General features: G+C 36.0%; 1 protein-coding gene across 4 annotated transcripts in view; it reads right to left on the bottom strand.

Moving 5' to 3' along the window:
• The window catches only part of TMEM245 (transmembrane protein 245), a 103,981-nt gene that overhangs the window by 31,418 nt on the left and 53,126 nt on the right, over nt 1-19,437 (bottom strand). For 3 of the 4 annotated variants that reach the window (XM_023545067.2, XM_023545066.2, XM_010587768.3), the window contains 7 exons: nt 17,391-17,495; nt 13,748-13,830; nt 11,065-11,155; nt 7,343-7,441; nt 5,318-5,449; nt 1,052-1,174; nt 766-911 (listed from right to left, as the gene is read on the bottom strand). In XM_023545067.2, the coding sequence (XP_023400835.2) occupies nt 766-911; nt 1,052-1,174; nt 5,318-5,449; nt 7,343-7,441; nt 11,065-11,155; nt 13,748-13,830; nt 17,391-17,495 (779 nt within the window). The remainder of the gene's footprint in view (nt 1-765; nt 912-1,051; nt 1,175-5,317; nt 5,450-7,342; nt 7,442-11,064; nt 11,156-13,747; nt 13,831-17,390; nt 17,496-19,437) is intronic. The other variant, XM_023545068.2, reaches the window with a different exon arrangement.

The following is a 19,437-nucleotide window of genomic DNA, read 5'->3' as shown; positions in this document are numbered from 1 at the left end:
TTGGCTCAAGTAGACACATAAGACTATGTGGGCAGCGCCTGCCTGGAGGAGAGATGAGAAGGCAGAGGGGGACAGGAGCTGGTTGAATGGATACGGGGAATACAGGTTGGAGAAGAAGAGTATGCTGTCTCATTAGGGGGAAAGCAGCTAGGAGTACACAGCAAGGTGTGTATAAGTTTTTATATGAGACACTGACTTGATTTGTAAACTTTTGCTTAAGGCACAATTAAAAAAAAGTTTCTGGCCAGAACCTGTGATGCACACAGAGCCTATGACTTAGGAAAACCAAGGACTTTTACATTTCCAGTGTCCAACACAACCCCTGCAGAGGGCACAGCCTGGCCACTGAGGGAGAAGGGGAAAATAGAAAGGCTGCCTGCTCTCCTCCCTGGGCAAAGCTGGAATTCCTAAAAACTGAAGGAGGCTTCTGAGAGAAGGTGACATCTGCCTGTGATGGCAGGGGGAGGGGAGGTTCTCCTAAACAAGTGATATAACAGAAGCTAGAGCAAAAACCTGCTGGGGAGCAAAAAACTGATGGGGACAGGACATAAAATCTTTGTGAATCGCAGGCTTGAGAGCAAGATATTAAAAGGGCTTTGAATTTTATTAACGTTTGCACTGCTCATACTATATTCTCAGAAGGAGACAAAAATCTTGAAAGTATCAGTGACCTTTACTAGTTTAACACTGAATGTTACTGGGAAGCTCAAGACAGAAAACAAACTTCTGAAGGAAATATAAGAATAGCATAAATCTTATTCTTACCTGATAGCTTCTTCCACAGACTGGCCAATAATATTAGAAGAAGGACCTGGCTGAGATAATGGTGTCAGGCTTATCACCCACTTCACGGGCTTGTAGTACTCATCACTGGAACTTAATAGATAAAATAGTGTGGTCAGGAAAATTATCTGCAAAACAAAGGAGAGTATCTCCTAAAAAATCACATTTGGGAACTACAGGAAGATAAACATTCACAAAAGCAAATGGAACCGTGAACATGCTTTAATGCTGAAGGAAATGTCAAGTGTACTTATCTATATGTACATACCAGAGACAGTACAAAATTGAGAAGGGCAGTCCCGCTGTAGAAGAGAATGGTCAGGAGCGTAGTGACAGTGGTAAAAAGCAGGCTCACGTTCCGGCTCATAACAATCCACAGAGACTCTAAGATCTAAAGAGGAGGGAAAGCTAGATATCAGAACTGAATCTCATGAAAAGGTTTCCACGTGATCTGGTATGCTTTTAACCTAACGTTTCAGTACCAGGAACTGGAAAGAAAAGAACTGAACATAATTTAAAAGGAAAAAAACAAAACATTGAAATGTTCAATAGTAAGCAAAATGGTCAAGTTATGGTAAATTCACTCAAAATAATACCCCCCCCCAAAAAAAACCCCAAAACTCGTTGCCATTGAGTCATTTCTGACTTTTAGTGACACTGCAAGACAGAGTAGAGCTGCCCCACAGGGTTTCCACGGCTGTAAATCTTCACGAAAGCAGACTGTCGCACCTTTCTCCCACAGAGTGTCTGATAGGTTTAAACCACTGACCTTTGTGAATGCTTAACCACTGTGTCACCAGGGCTCCTAAAATAATATTAGGCAGCCATAAAAACCTTTTTATTGTAACAAAGAAAACTACTTATGATATAAGGCCATGTTTAAAAAGCAGGATACAAAAATGTTAAATATAGTATGATAACTATGTAAAAAATGATATGTATAGAAAAAAATACCTACAGGAAAATAAGCCAAAATGCAACCTATGGTTATATTAAAGTTCAAAGGATCATAACTACTTTATTCCTTTAGAGTTCAACGTTCAGGCCATGAAATTCTAGCATTTTTGTCTTATTAGCTGCACCCCTCCCCCCTTTAGATTTGTTGCCATCCCCAACTTAGATTCATCTATAAATGCAGACAGCATCACTTTCATGTCATACCCAAAGTAATCTGGTCCTGGTCCTAGACTCCTGAGAGAGAACACTACAAAAGCACAATAAATGTAATGAACAGAGAGGACCAAGGGCAGAATTTTGCAGCTAAAGGTCTTTCCTGAATTAGACAAGGATCCTTATATTAAGACCTACCAAGTTCAGTTGTTCCATCCCCTACAAATCCACTAGGACTAGATATTAGGATGGAGGAAGTTATTATTGTATGTTAAAATACTACTAAAGGAAGATGTATTATACCTACAGCATACCTGCATGTTTTCATTACCTATCTCTTCATGAACTTAAATTCTCTTATGATAACATCTGTTCTATTTTTCCCAAATCGTCCTTTTTCTTAAAGAAAACATGGAAACAAAATTATCAGAAAAACACCTTTCATTACAGTTTTCAAAATGCTTCCATAAACCTCACAGCAGTGCTGTGAGGAAAGTAATGCAGATAAGATCATCTCTAGTTTACAGATATGCAAACTGAGACTCAGAGAATTTTTAAAACTTCCCCAAGGGCATAAACTAATAAGCGGAACCAGAGCTGGGACCAGAACTCATAATGTCTGATTTTTATTTTGGTGCCCTTGCCAAAACAGCAGTTCTGCTTTTTGTCATGTGTTCGAGTTATACCATCTGTTCTATTAAAGAAAGGCCTATCCATTCTTTTCCTACCTCAAATGTATCAGTTATAAAAGCATATTTTGTTGCTCTCGGCATTTCTTGCAAACCTCAGCTCAGCCTTCATAAGAGAATTTTGGCAGGCTGGTTCCATTTACAAAAACTCCTTATATAAAATCTTGAAAATGCTTCATTAATGCCTACAAAAATATGCATGACTGACTGTTTGACCTTGTGGAATAAAGGCTGAATTAACAATGCCATTTATTTGAAGAAACAAACCAACAATGCCTTTACTTGTGGTTTCGACAAGCATTCTTTTGGGGTTTCAGTTGTTTTGGAATTTTTATCCAAAAACATTTTAAATAGTTTCTGGGTCATACTGATAAAAAAAAAAAAAAGCCCCTGTGGTAACTCCTAAAAAATTAACTGAATATAGTAATTATAGACTGATAGCCTCCAACAACAATCAAGTAATCTTTCTTGTATACAAGATCAGTTGGGAGAAGACAGAGGAAAAGACGTGAACGTTAACCGTTTATATGCCAGGCTCAAAAGGAGGAAGTAAATGAAACCACAAGCAAGAACCCCGCCCCCAGCTGCCCCAGAGTCAATTCTGACTCAGGGCAACCCCACGTGTGTTAGAGTAGAACTGTGCTCCACAGGGTTTTTAATAGCTGGTATTTTAAAATTAGATCACCAGGCCTTTCTTCTGAGGTATCTCTGAGTGAACTCAAACCTCCAACCTCTTGGTTAGCAGCCAAGTGCACTAACCATTTGTACCACCCAGGGACTTCCCACAAGCAATAACAAGGCACTTGAAACTCTAAAAACTAGAAAGATCTATATAGACGAAATGTATCCTAAGTCAAAAGCAGAAAACACTAGCCAAGTTTGCCTTTAGTCTAGTCAAGGGTAACAACATAAGTACTGAAAGAATATCAAGAAGGTCATGCAAATGGGTGGAATTCTAGGGCTTTTCTATAGGCTGCTCTGCTTGTGACCTTCTAACTGGCTTTTTAGTGCTTCACTCTTAAAAATGAACAGACTGCCAAGGATCACCAGACATTTCAGGATAGCCTCTAATATGAAAAAGAAGGTAAAATAAACTTTAAAGAAACTCAGAGCAAACAGAGAGCAGAAGACTTTTTAATAATTTTGTTATTAATATCCTCAGAGAAATAAAAAAGGATGGTTCAGAAAATAAGAAAGAGCTGCTGGATATTACAAATACGATGGCAGAAATAAAAAATTCAATCTAAGTTAAAAAGTAAAGTTGAAGCCATTTCCTGGGGAAGAAACAGAAAAAGTGATGGAAAATGGAAAAGATTTTCTTTTACATTAAGAAATCCATGTCGGAGGCCCAGCATGTGACTAACAGGTATTCCACAAGTTAGAAAAGTGGTTCTCAAAGTGTAGCCTCTGGACAACTAGAGTCTCCAAGATCCTTTGGGGGTCTGTGAGGTCAAAACAATTTTCGTAATACCCGAACACTGCCTTTTTCACTGTGTTGACATTTGCACTGATGGTACATAAACAATGGTGGGTATAATGGCTGGTGCCTTAGCCCAAAACAAGGCAGTGGCACCAAACTGTGCTAGTATTCACTGTATTCTTCACCACCACAGACTTCGTGCCAATTTCACTTAGGAATGCCCTTTAGGAAGCAATAAAAATTATTAATTTTATTAAATATCTATTCTTGAGTATATGCCTTTTTAATATCCCGTGTGGTAAAAGATAAGTAAGTCTAAAACACGTCTGATGGTTAGTAAAGTACGATGGCTGTCTGGAGGAAAAGCACTTCTGTGATTGAGGTAAGAGCTGAACTAGTCATTTTTTCATAGAATATCATTTCTACATAAAACAAGGCTGGCATACTTGGTATTTGGCAGAAGTTTTCTCAAAAATGAATAAAGTGAGCCGGTCACTTCAAGGGAAATGACTGATAGAATTTGCTGTCAATGATAACGTGAGCTTTCAAAAAAAAATTAGAATTTTCGAAAATCTATATTGGTCATCATGACCCTGAGAGCCTCCTAATACTTAAAATTTTTTTCTGATGAGATAGGTGCAAGTATCAAAGAAACGTGTTTTTTTTTTTTTTAAATACTGTATAACAAAATGTGTTGATATTTAGAAGATGTACAAAAATGAGTGAACCAATATTCCTAATGACCAATGCACATTACAAAGGCATGCAAGGGTAAAAGATTTATTCTTAGTGAAGACGCACCAATGGATTTAAAGCATTCTGGTCAGCTTAAGGAAAACCTGGTGGCGTAGTGGTTAAGTGCTAAGGCTGCTAGCCAACAGGCCAGCAGTTCGAATCCGCCAGGTGCTCCTTGGAAATTCTATGGGGCAGTTCTACTCTGCCCTACAGGGTTGCTATGAGTCAGAATCGACTCGACGGCAGTGGGTTTGGTTTGGTTTTTTTGGTTAGCTTAAGGGGACTAGGATACCTATGTGAAAGCCCACAGCATTGCCCATATACTTCATGGTTGAGCATCTCTAGGATACTCTTCAACTACAGAGGGACCGCTAGGGGAGATACACTTGATGCCTACGGCTTTTGGACACCTTTCCAGTGCATTTAGAGTTCTCAGAACTTTAAATGTCATGGCATTAAAAACAGGGACTTGATGGCAACAGCTTTTGGGTTAAAGGGCTCTAAATGTATAAATAAAACTGAGATTTAGTGCCCTGTTTTTATTTCTAAGTCCAATTTAACCATAAATACTATTACTTACCGAAAGAAATGTCTCAATATTCTCATGAACAAAGGAAGCGATATCCTGCCAGTCCAGAATATCTCCCAGCCAGCTATTCTGACGACTTACATGCATCTTCTGTCCTTTGTGCCTTCCGGAATGTGTTACATTCTATGGAATAAACAGTTCAAACATAAAATTTCAATCTTAACCTAAAGAGTAAAGAGTATACATGTCCTATTTCATTTTAGGTCCATTAAGTACTTCATTAAGTACTCGAAGGTGAGAAATTTGGCATTATTTGAAGAAATCAAGAACTCTACCTAAATACCTGAAATATATTTTTCTGATTACATTCTAGGTACTATGTCTAGCCCTAGCTCAAATGCTTCTGTCCTAAATACATCTGTGAACATACTTTATTTCTCAATATATACAACAGTACAGTACACTAACACAGCATTTACTTTCATTGTTTGCCTCTCCACCTTTTTATTGGTCTCTCATTTTTTTCTTTTTCCTCCTTTCCTTAACTCCTTTAATCATCTTCCACACAAGATAAATACAGCACAGTTAGAGAAAAGTATAAAAAAAGAATCAAGAATAAGGAGAAAAATCTCTTTTGTCTGAAGAGAATTATATTGGCAGAATGCAGGCACAGCTAAATTTAACCGAGATGTGACTAAATGAAGTGACTGGTGGAGTTAAAGTGTAGAAATAGAGGTAAATTCTGAACATCTTTGCATGTCTTTCCATTTTGCTAATGGAATAGTGATATTAATCTCCGTTACGCAATGCAGAAAGACATCAGATTCTAGAAAAAGAGGTAAAGAAGGCAATATACTTAACCACTTACAAGCCTATGCTTTCAAGGCACTGGGTTTCCTATACCATAAAATGAAGCTAAAATGGGGTGAGGACAGTAAAAGCTATTAGGAGAAGCCCAGAATTAACAGAGGAAGTGGATAATAACCTCTCTGATTTTCTGATTCTTCAGCAAATGGGAACAAATGTAGTCTACTTAGAGGCCCAATTAGTTTTACCTCTCAGTCTTTGAAACCCACAAAAACCAACACTGTTCCTCAACCAATACCAGGGCAAGAGCGCACAGGCCCGCACAGGTCACTAAGCAACAAATTCAAATTCAAAATCCAGTTCTCCTTCCCCTCTTCCCAAGTTAAGGGATTTATTTATATATGGTCCCCCTTTCCTTGTATCAACCCTGGGAAAAATCACCAGCAACTCTGTCCCACTCTCTACCTGCTTCCTCATCACAGAGGCCTTTCCAAACCCAGGGTATAGCATGGCTGGACAGAACCTTTCAAAACCATCATTTTTATACTTGGTGAAAAATGGTATTATTTTCCATCATAAATTATGAAGTAAGAGTTCAAAAGCACAAGCAGCATACAAGTATGATTTAAAATAAAGATGTCTAAACTATTAGAGCTTTTTTCATCTCCTCAAAAAGAAAAGCTCTTAATGTCTCGCGCTGTGTTGTCCAAAGCAGTAGCCACTAGCCACATGTGGCTATTGAACACTTGAAACGTGGACAGTCCAAAAATTGAGATATTCTGTTAGTATAAAATAGATAACAAATTTTGAATCTGTATGGAAAAAAAAACATATAACCACATTAACTCATTAATTTTTTTTCTACTGATTACATAATGAAATGATAATATTTTGGACACATAGGACTAAGTAAAATATACTATTAAAATTAATTTTACCCATTCTTGTTTACTTTTTTAATGCAAATACTAGAAAAATTAAAATTACATACATGGCTTGCATTCATCTCTCCTGCACAGTGCTAGTTTAGAGGAGAAGTTAGAGACAATGTACAGAATGGAATACCCACACACCAGAGGGACTGACGGGTTCTGCCATGGAGACTACCACCAACTTAAGCTGACTTTCAGTGACCTGATGTTTAAGATCTTATTGTTTAAAAAATTTCAATAAGTGAAATTCCAATATTAATACAATCCTATATAGTCCATGAGTCTATAAAAGGATTCTATTAGTTTAAAACTGAAACCCTTAGCTAAAATAACTTACCTTTACAAACCAAGAGTGATACAGTCTGTCCCAAAGTTCTAGAACTTGCTTTTCAATTACTGCCGTATTGTTCACCTTATCTCCTAAAATTTTATGAAGCTAGAAGAAAAACAGATATAATCTGGTTCAATATTTTAGGCAGCAATCCAGTAAAATGAATACATGCTGGGATCTTCACATTTGTCCCAAATCAAACTAAAATGTTCCAGACTATTTAATTGCTCCTAGCCACGTTATTTTTTTTTTCTTAATCTCTACTCCTCAGCATTTCCAGTAAATTTCCTCTCCTTAGTCCTCAAGTTGCTACTTTTTTCTTTCCTCTATTCTCCAGGCTCTGTGAGAACTATTTCAGGTTTATTGGCTAATGTCACAAATGAAGCCATCATCATTGACCTATCTGATTCATCTGCCCAGGGAAATCTTTTCACATGATCACAGCACTCATCCATATATAGATGGTCTCAAGTTACATTTATCAGTACTCTTTTAAGAATTACCACAGAGTACACTTGAGACTATGCTGGAATCTCCTGCCTGGAAGGGAGATGAGAGGGTAGAGGGGGTTAACCAAAGAAGCTGGCAAAATGGACACTAGAAGAGAGAGTGGAGGGAGGGAGCGGGCTGTCTCATTAGGGGGAGAATAATTGGGAGTATGTAGCAAGGTGTATGTAAGTTTTTGTGTGACAGGCTGACTTGATTTGTAAACTTTCACTTAAAGCACAATAAAAACTATTTTTAAAAAAGAATTACCACAGAACTTTAAATAAAATTTTTAACACAAATTGTATTTGTGTTATAAACACAAATATTTCCCTTAATGTGACTGCTGACAGCTGTGAGGTCTCAGGTAGTTATGACTGATCAAAATGACTTCTGGGTTGTGGGAATCAAGTACACTGACACCAAAAATTAGAAGAAGGCTATTCGTTATATCTTATCTCCCTTATGTATGAGAAAAACTATAATATTAAAGACAATTTTGAAAAGACAATGATTTGTAGTCCCACTCTCTTAATACAATTATCTCCATTTTCCATTTCTTCTGTAACTTTCTGCCTACATCAATTCAGAATTCTATGCTTCCTTTTGTACCATAAGCAAATAGATCATTAAGTTTTGATACTAGTATTTAATCATTACCCAGTCACTGAACATAGAGATTGTTCTCAATTTTTAATGTTATAAGTAACACTGCAATGACCATTCTCACACCAACTTTTTTGTTTGTTTCAGGTAAAAGTTTACAGTGTAAATTAGTTTATTCAAAAAATTTATACACAAATTGTTTTGTGACACTGGTTGCAATCCCCACAATGTTTCAGCAGTCTCCTCCTATTCCTTCCCATCTTGGGTTCTCCACGTCCATTCATCTTGTTTTCTTGTCCCTTCCTGCCTTCTCGTCTTTGCTTTTTGGCAGGTGTTGCCCACTTGGTCTCACAGACTTGACTGAATTACGAAGCGCATTCCTCACATATGTTATTGTTTGTTTTATAGGCCTATCTAATCTTTGGCTGAAAACTGGAGTTTGGGAGTGATATACCCAGCTTTTTATTATTATTAAGATACATGTACAGGAATCAAACAAAATGCTATGCATTGATAAATAACCTCCTGTAAAAATTTTAACAATTAATACTTCCCAACAAGGTACAAATGAACCAATTTTCTTTAAGTAGACGTTAAGTGGTAACCAACTGTTTATTCTTTTCTTCTTTAGTGACAAGTGTGAACACTTTTCCATGTTAGTTTACAATGTGTATTTCCTTGTGTGTGGCCTATCCATACCTTTTGCCTACTTGATGTTGGCCTTATGTATATTTGAGCCAGTTCTTTGACATGTTTGCTGCCAATATATCTGTCTGATGTTTTCCTTTATATGTAATTAACTTATTCATAAACCAAACACCAATTAGTGGATATAATAAAAAGCCACTTATCTTTGCACAGCATTTTACAATTTACAAATGGTTTTCACCTATATCATGCAATCTTTACACCACCACCAAGAGTGAGATAGAAAAGGGTTCTGTCATCACCTTTGATCTTATGATAAGAAAACAGACTTAGACAGGAGGTACAACAGGCCCAAGGTCATGCAGCTAAGGGGCAGAGCCAGGATTAAAAACTCCCTATTCTAATGTTCTTTCAACTATAACATGTGTAACTTATGTACAAAGAACATCTAATAGCAAATGACCCCAAATTATTTAAAAACCACAATTAACCTTAGTCTAATTTCCTTTAGTTACTTTAAATTTGTCAACTACTAACTTCCTATTACCAGCTCTTCCTGTCATTCTGAGATTCCCCTTTAACCAGAAGAGCCCTGCTATTGTTACAGTCAGCATCCAGTCTAGGCTGTCCACACAGTGGCTTTTATTGCAATAATGAATTATTTCAAACAGGTATCTCCTTCAGCAGTCTCACTCCCACCCAGCTCAACAGTGAATAACTCTAAAATGCCACCATTAGTAAAGTAAAGGAGGGCCTGGCATAATTTTACAGCATGTTATAAAATTCTCTTCCCAAAACTGTGGTGCTAACACCCATGGCAGAATATTACAGTCCCAGAACACACCATATAATTTACTCATTTGAGCACACAATTAAATGATTTTTAGCATATTCTCAGAATTCTGCAACCATCACCACAATTTTAGAACATTTTCATCACTCCAAAAAGAAACCCCATACCTATTAGCAGTCACTCCCCATTTACCCCCAATCCTCCCAAGCCCTGGCAATCATTAATCCACTTTCTATCTCTATAGATTTGCCTACTCTGAACACTTTATGTAAGGAATCACATAATGTGTAGTCTTCATGACTGCTCCTTTCACTGAGCATAATGTTTTCAAGATATATCCGTTTTGTAGCATTTATCAGTACCTCATTCCTTTTCGTGGTTAAATATTTCACTATACAGATATATCAATTATCAGTTGATGGACATATTCAATGATTCTTTTTAGATATTATCTTTTTGTGCTTCTAAATCAGGATCACATACATTTTACGATTTTTACTGTTAGCAATGCCCATTCCTCTTGAGCTATCTTTCCTTTAAGAATCTCAGGCAAAAGGTTCCTTACTTATCTTTACTCAGAAATTTAAAACCTACTTCCTTAAAATCTAAGGCACATTTCTCCAGCTGCCCAGAATTCCCTTTCTTAGTCCTTTTCCCAAAAAGGTAAAAAAAATTACAGAATAAAAATTTCCTCCAGATAGATAATCAAGAATTTAACGCCACGCTTTCAGCAGAATAAATTAGTCAACATATTCCTAAAAGGCTGAAAACCTTCTACAATGGCTGGAACTTCCTTCCATGACAGTTCTGAGGTCTATATCAATTTGTTTATCTTTTATTTACTCAACAAATTCGTAACGCAGTCACAAGAAAGCCTGGGCCAGAAAGCATAGAGTCTAATGAACTTAATCACTACTATTACAAGACTCGTTAAAGTACATGTAATAAATCAGATTTTTATGTAGAAAAAGAGGTAAATGACCAACCTCTCAGATTGATCAGGCTCCTAGCACAATTCAATGTGTTTATCCAGAAGGTGTGATTTCACTGTAGTATGTTTTGACCTGTAGACTTAAGCCTATTATAAATGTGAAAACTGTTCTATAAAAAATGTCCATTTATGCTTTAACAAAGCAAGAAGTCACTACCAATGAAGGCCCTCCATGAGATATCCATAGACAGGCTCTTCCCTTACCTTGTGGGTTATCCATTCTCGTCCATACTGATATACATTGTTAGCTGCAGAATTGAGGGCTCTTTGGACTACCTGCGCCTCGGGAAGCCAACTGATTTAAAAAAAGAAAAAAGGTACACTTTTAACACACTGTACCAATAGTAGCTCTTTGAACCTGATGTACTTAAGCAATCAATAACAGACAAATTATCAATCAGACATCAATACACAGATACAAATGAATCATGCCCAGGCACATAGGTCAACTGACCTAATCCTAACACTGGCAGTTTCCCTTCAAGCTTTCCTCAGCTTCTATACCCACTTTCAACCACCCTTTCATCTGCTCTGCCTGGTTTCTCTACCCATACATGTCCTGGGTCATCTGCCTTATCCTCTTTTATTCAGGTGTAAACACCTGGGACAGTGGTTCTCAAAGTGAGATCCATGGACCAGCTCCATTAGAATTACTTGGAAATCTGTTAGAAATACAAAGTCTTGGGCCTAAATTCAACCTACTGAATGAGAAACTCAGGAGCTGGGGCCCAGCAATCTGAACCTCAACAAGTCCTGCAAGTGATTCTGATGAATGCTACAGTTTGAGAATCACTAATCTAAGGAAGTGAAGAACTGAGGAAGAAAACAAAAAATTAAGAGGGTGAATAATTATTTTCACTTCTTTATCCACTGAAGATCTTTTCTTTTAGATGTGAGGAGCTCCTGAGCAGAGTTCCAACTATACATGGAATGCAGTCTATAAGCCTTATTCCTTGTGCAGAGAGAATGAGCCTCCCTATTTTCCTGTTAACTAAGCAGGCTACATAATATGCCTTAATCCTTTACATATGTACATTTACATACATAATCCCTTACATATGCCTAGTGCTCTCAAAAGAGAAAATATTTTCATGTATCTCTAAACTGTTCCTCACAACGTTGTATACTAGAGATGTCGTGACATTCACAAATGCAACAGTTTTCATTTCAACTATTTAACAGTGATGCCAAAAGGCCATGGCAAGCGGTCATTAGTCATTTTCCGGAGGCCCAAATATGAAACATGCTACAGTGCTGGTATATGGAAAACAGCCAAACGACCAGTAAGTCAAGTCAAACATGTAAGCTAGAGAATCAAGTCCAATGTGCAGTATCACATCACAGCAGCTTTATGTACCTGTAGTCATCTTTACAGTAAATCAGAGTGGATCGCTTGCGCGTGCATGTGTGTGTGCGTGTGTGTATGTATGAAAGATGGTCATAAAAAGAAAGCCAACTGGCACTGGCAGTCACGAAAGTAATACCTCTGAAAATCATGGTCTTAAAACAGAAAAAAAAAAAAGACATTTTGTATAAATTAAAAAGTGGAATGTGAAATCAGTAGTGGTTTGAATTTTTAACATTAACCACCAACTCATCCTATACTTTAAACTCAATAGGTAAAAAAATAAGTGAATTCTTTTTCCCACCAAATTTGCTCTTCTATTTCCTATCTCCCTATCACTAATTGCCAATGCTAGAAACTCTGATTAGTCATACATGATTCTTCCTCTTATAACCAGTTAATCGCCGACTAATCTCCTTAAGATCTTATAAACCTGTCCCTCTTCATCCTCACTGCCAATGTCCCTAGTTCAGGTCTTTATCACCTCTCACCTGGTTTATTCTCAGAGCTTTAAACCTGTCTCAAAAGCTCCTACCTTGTACCCGTTCAATCTTTTCTCCTTTAAAGAATATTCAAATGGGTTTTAAACCAAGTTCAAGAAAAGAAACATCCTAACCAAGTTTTACATAAAAGAATAGAGTCAAAAAGAAAAACAAGTTAAATTTCAACTTATAAATTAGTGATTACCTTAGAATTAATAAAAAAAGCAGGCCGTGCAATTTGTCGACAAGTTCAATTAAGTGAAAAGCATATAGCTCTTTTAAACATTTCTCACAAAGACATAAAATTCTCACAGAAGCCAAATTAAACAAGTACTCAAAGAAATCCTATAAGACTGGAATTTGCAAACTTTTTTTTTCTGTAAAGGGTCAGACAGTAAATACTGTAGACTTTGTGAGACATTTAATTTCTTTCACAACTATTCAACTCTGCTGTTGTAACACCAAAGCAGCCATAGTCAATATGTAAATAAATGGGCATGGCTGTGTTATAATAAAACTTTATCTACAAAATCAAGTGGCTAGATTTGCCCCTGGGCCATAGCTTGCTGACATATCCCCTAAGATAATACAATTTGGGAATATGTCAACATTTATGCAGAAAGTTGTGCGGCTACAAGTTAAAGTGTAAAGTCCCCCTCACTTGGTCGGAAGCACTGGGTGTGAGTGCTGTCTCTTCTATTCACAGATTATTATTTTGACTTCCTTAACCTTTGGTCCTATTTCCTCATCTGTGAAATGGGAATAATCTTATTCAATCTACCTCAGTCACTGTGAGAAACAAACAACATAAGTGAAAGTACTCTGTAAATTATAATCACATTGTAACTGTAAATCAAAGGTACCATTTACCATAAATTGCTCCCAAAATCTTACATACTCCCCTCCCCTCCATATTACATGCTACCCCTCTGTGAAATGACAGTGTTCATCAAACACTTTTATCTTCCAATGTAGCTGTGTCAGTGAAGATCATTTCCTGCAAATAAGCTTCTGAACTATGTCATCTATCATTATTTTTGTTCAAAAACAATATTCTTACTTTGCCCATTCCGGGTGATTTGCTAGTGTTTCATTAATCAAATTACTTGTGACTTCAATCATGTGTACACTCTCTTGATGTACCTATATTAGGAATAAGGAAAAAAAAAAGGAATCTTGATAATGAATAAACTCAGTTTAACATCTATTTTTCTAGTCTATTATCAGAACAATGTGTTTAGTCTCAAATAATTACATACCTTAATTTCAATTAATTTAGAAACATACACTGAACAGCTGCTATATATAATGTCCTATGATAAACATTACAGGAAATAAAAAGTATATAATGGCTCCCTGCCTTCAAGACACACTTAACAATATACTTAGAAGAAAAAGACATAGAAATGCAAAAGTATGTACACATATACATTATAATAAACATAAATGTATAAATAGATTTAGTTTACCTATGTCTGTGCATGTAAAGCAAAGCCAACACTACATGAGCTTATAAATAATAATGCAAATAAACAACTGAGTGGTTTCTCAGTTAAAAAAGGCAAGTGAAACTGCATCTCAGAATTTGTCTTGCCCAATAACCAACAAAACAAGGAGGGAAAATTTAGCCACAACACCCAAACAAGAAAAAGGCATAACATAATTTGATAATACTCTGGAAAATGATAATCAAATAAAGAAACAAAATGCTTTATAACACAGCAAAGGGGCATACCACAGCTCACTCCTACAATGACCCCCATACCCAGAAGCTATACAGGGTTGCTGACAAATTAAGAGTATTCACATGTAACATGCAAACCTGGAGAGAAAAAAAAAAAAACAACTAAGAAGACAGCCATATCCAGCCATATCTTCTCCCTTTTCTGAGGAAGAAAGGAAGAAAATGGATTAAGACAGGAAAGAAAACAATAGGTTAACTCTCTGTCTTTGAGGGATGTGAAAGCTGCACAGTAAAGGAATTGGGGAAACAATACAAAAATTGAGGGTATTCTTTCATGAGAATGGGTATGGCCTCAACTAAATAGCATAAATGCCAGGACAAGTGACATAACAAAACCCGGACCAGAGCAGAGTCTAGGTATTCTAACAAAGGCATACATAACTGTTACTGAGTGTCACTCCCACCCACTTCAAATTCCATCTGGCCCCAGCAAAGTAGAGAGAACACAACACAAACTATAGCTTGAAAGGGAAAACAAACTGATTTCAGGCCCAGTGGGGAAAGAAGAATTGAATACAATGCCTGAAAAAAGCCAGCTCACATGAGGTCTTATAGGATCTTCTTGTCACGGTTCTTGTAAGGAATTTGACTTTTCATTTTGAGGAAGAAATCATTGAGGGCTTTGAGCTTAGAAGTAACATAATCTGACTTAAATTTTTAAAGGATCACTTTGGATGCTATCTTGACAACAGACCATATGAAGCAAAGGATGAAGCAGGAAGATCAGTTAGAAGGGCAATACAATAACTCAAGTGAGAGACTGTGGTAGCTTGAGCAAGGCTGTAGTGCTACTGATGGTGAGATATGATTGGATTCACGATATATCTTACTTTAAATGATAACTGGGCATTAAACCAACCTTGCATTCCTGAAATAAACTTCACAGGGTTATAATGTAGCCTTTTTATAATATACTGCTGGATTTAATATTAATGATTTGTTAAGGATTTTTGTGTCTATGTTCTTGAAGGAAATTGGTCTGCAGTTTCCTTTCCTTCCAAGTCTATGATTTTGGTATCTGGCCAATATTGGCTTCATGAAAATGAGTTAAGAGGAGTTACTTTTTCTTTATTCTCTGAAAGAGGTCTTGTAGAATAGGCATTATTTCTTCATTAAACGTTTGATAAAATTGATCAGTAAAGCCAATGTGGAACTGACTTTGTCTCTGTGGAAAGACTTTCAAATATTAATTTGGTTTCATTTATTAATATAGAGCTATTCAAATTTTCTATTTCTTCTTGGGTCAGTCCTATTTAGGGAAGACTATGAGAACATATAAGTGGAAAAAGGTCTGGGGTTTAGTTTTCGATGTTACATTTGAGATCTCTATTAGGTATCCGGAGCCCCAGTGGCATGGTGGTTAAGAGCTGGGCTGCTAACCAAAAGGTTGAAAGTTCGAATTCACCAGCCACTCCTTGGAAATCCTATGGGGCAGTTCTACTCTGTCCTATAGGGTTACTATGAGTTGGAATCGATTTGAAGGTAATGAGTTTCTTTTTTTTTAATTAGACATCCAGATCCAGGTAGATACTGTTACAAATGTTTTAAAAAATGATTCCTTTACTGGCTAGGAGAATGAACTAGATGATTAATAAGGTTCCTTCAAAAGCTCTGTTTATATGAGTCCTAGACTATAAAGAAGTGGTTCAATAATACATGTTATCAAAGTACGGGGAAGCAAAAGCTCACTGAGGCATGGGATGAACTAAGAAAAAGGACCTGAAGATGAACATAATTAAAATAGACACACAAGAAGACCCTATGCAAAGGACAAAGAAGGAAAAGTGGAATAGAAGAGCAGGAGAGACAAGAGAAAGGAAGAAAGGTAGATGGAAACTGTACTGGTGAAAAGCTTCTCTAAGGGCTAAAATGGAAGATAAGATTGGGTGGTTTAGTAAAAATATGACAAAAACACAGAAAATCTTTCAGGTTTGAGGACATATTAACACTGAGATTGACTGAGAATAGGACTTCCAAGTGGAGATGTCACATGGCAAGAAATAATGCAATTATTTAGCAAACTACTATATATTAGATTATTGATAAGTTACTAACTCTATAGCACTATATAATTTTCATATTCATGATTTCATGTAAGCTTCACAATTCCTTGAAAAACATACCAAAACATGAGATAAACTCTACAAATTCAGTGGGGTTCAGAGAAAATAAAGATTAGGATGCCCTATAAGAGACAATAAGAGGTATCACTGTACAGGTAAAATTTTAGCTATGCTTTGAAAAAGGAGTTATTTCCTTTGATGAGATAAAGAGGGAGAAAAAATGTAAACAGGAAGGATCTGGAAAGGTAGAACTAAAGATCCTATGACAGGAGACCAAATGCGCAACACTTGCCCAGAAGCAAAGACGAGAAGGCAGGAAGGACAGGAAACTGGACCAGCAGACACAAGAAGCCCAGGGTGAAAAAGGAGGAGCGCTGACACATTGCGGGGATTGCAATCAATGTCACAAAAACTATCTGTATATAAATATTTGAATGGGAAACTAATTTGCATTGTAAACTTCCACCTAAAGCACAATAATAATTATAAAAAGATCCTATGGTAGATCAACAGAAAGACCAATGAGACAAGATGAGAAGGAGCTAATAAAGAAATGAAGAAATGCTGATCTAGTAAACTGGACTAGGAATCATGAGACCAGGACACAGTTCTCCCATTGAGAGGAGAAGTCACTAGTTCTCTGGTATCTCATGTTCTTCATCTGCATTTCCTCCTGAGGATTTTGATAATGATAAAATAAAAACTCATGTAAAAAGTTTGAAAAGAAAATATGCTAGGTAAATTCAAGGCAGAGTTAGTATAAATTACAAATAGTTTAAGCTGTTATATATGTTTATACATAAGCCAAATAACATTTTCCATGCTGCTTCTGCTAGCTTTTTACAATTTTAACAACTAAGAGATTGTTAATGATAATAGTAATTGTTGTACTCTACCTTTGCAGTCAGGAGCAGAGCTAAAAGAAGGGTTCCTATCACTAACAGAAATATGATGAAAATGCTAATTATTTTGTCTAACATCTTCTCCAACCAGATGATCATCTGCACAGAAATGAAAAAGAATTATCTTTCAGCTTAATAAAAAAAATGTATTCAAGTATCATGAAGACAAAATGGGATATTGTGCATTGCAAAGCAAACTACGGCATAATGATTAAAACAGTGAAAGCTGTAAGCAACTTTAGAAAATTAACTATTGTAATTTGAAGTTCATTATTGTCATACCCAAGAAAATGCAGTCAATTTGGACATAAACCTGTATCTATGTATGAATTCACATATTGTGGCAACTCACATCTCAGATTATACCTAAAGCACAGTAACTACTCTAAACAAAATAATGACATTCCATTAGCTGACCTCATATCTCATGATATTTTAATGCTAATTAGCAAAAGAAGCATCACACTTAAACAGATGACTCTAGAATAAGAATGCCCCTTATAATACAGGTATATCCTAAATTATATATACAGATAAAAGAGGAGCAAATTAAAATAGGAATTACATTAAAAAAACATGAATTTTTTTCCTTTGATTTCATTAGCGTTTACAAAACAGTTAATACTAAAATCTAACGTTAAGGGAGCGATAACTATCAAATTCAGGATAATAGTTACCCTGGGTGGCAAGAGGTTACAGGACAGATGTTGGGAGGGGTTCAAAATAGGCTTCAATTATTCAGGCAACGTTTTATCAAGATGGGTCTTCCTTACATCTTTTTATATTTGAAATATCTCATGATAAAATACTTTAAAAATCTGATATTCCACTTGAAATCTTTTTTTTAAAAATAAGCTTTATGAGTAACTATAGTTAAGTAACTAAATGAAAAATAATCATCACATTAACGGTTATTCTTTAATCACTAATTAAAATCTCTCTAAATGTTATTTGACATTCTATATTGACTATAATTTCCCTCATCTTTCAAAATAAAAAACAATCCTACACTTAAAAAAGTTTTTGTTTTAAGAATATACAATAATCTTAAGATTCCTGCCATGCATGGCTACCATTTAATGTTTTAAAACTAAAATTAATTAGATCAACGAGAGCTGAATCACACTGCACCCCAACCCAACATGAGCTGCAGCACTGCTGAACAAATTATTCTTTATTTAATCTAAATTATACTCTTCAAACAGTGAATAAAACATTGAAGAGCAAAGAAAATTTTTAAACTGCTCTGCTAAAATTAACTTCTGCATACTCAAGTAGCACAGTTAAGAAATTATTTTACATCCTTTCCCTCTCTTTAGGAACAGTACTTTTAAAAGTCTATATTAAGCTTCTTATAGTTTTAAAATGCTTGGATTTTGGCCATTTACTGCCAAGTAACCAAAGGGAATTTGTGAGTTTAAAATCATCATCATCATCATAATGTTCTGATTCTATCCACTTCTAATGAACATAGATTACTAATTATTTTATCCAAATGGAAGGAAGTATTTTCATGAACCTAATAGACTTGTCTATGGCACTGGGTTTCAATAGACTTCTAGAGCTCTTATCTTCTACTCAATGCCTGTAAGCTTGTCTCCCCCTTATCTACCCTTTAGGAAGGATACAGCCACTACGAGGTTAATGCTATAGTGAACTCAAAGATAAAAAGTTCATCTTGAACCTTGACAATTATAGCTTCAAACAGTAGAGCTAATTTTCAGTGCATGCTACCAAAGCATCCAAGGCAAGGTAGGGATTAAAAAAAGTAATAACAGGTTCTAAGATATGGAAGGTCAGATATCATATTTTGAAGGTAATTCTAAACTCAATGAAACTGACTCAAGTTTCACAATCACCTAGTTTTTGAGACAGTGTCCTAAGGAAAGGGCTAGTATATGACTATAGTTTTAAAACCTAACATAGTGCATGGCACATGGCAGGCATCCAAAACATAAATAATTTCAGAAGTAAAACCAGATATCTATTCACAAATAACAATCTCTGAAAATAGGAAGCCTGTGTTTTTTAGAAAAGTCAT

The sequence above is a fragment of the Loxodonta africana genome, chromosome 9, assembly GCF_030014295.1.
Source record: "Loxodonta africana isolate mLoxAfr1 chromosome 9, mLoxAfr1.hap2, whole genome shotgun sequence".
NCBI classification, from domain to species: domain Eukaryota; kingdom Metazoa; phylum Chordata; class Mammalia; order Proboscidea; family Elephantidae; genus Loxodonta; species Loxodonta africana.
Note: the sequence above shows the minus strand (reverse complement) of the source record. Positions and strands in the feature narration are given on the sequence as shown.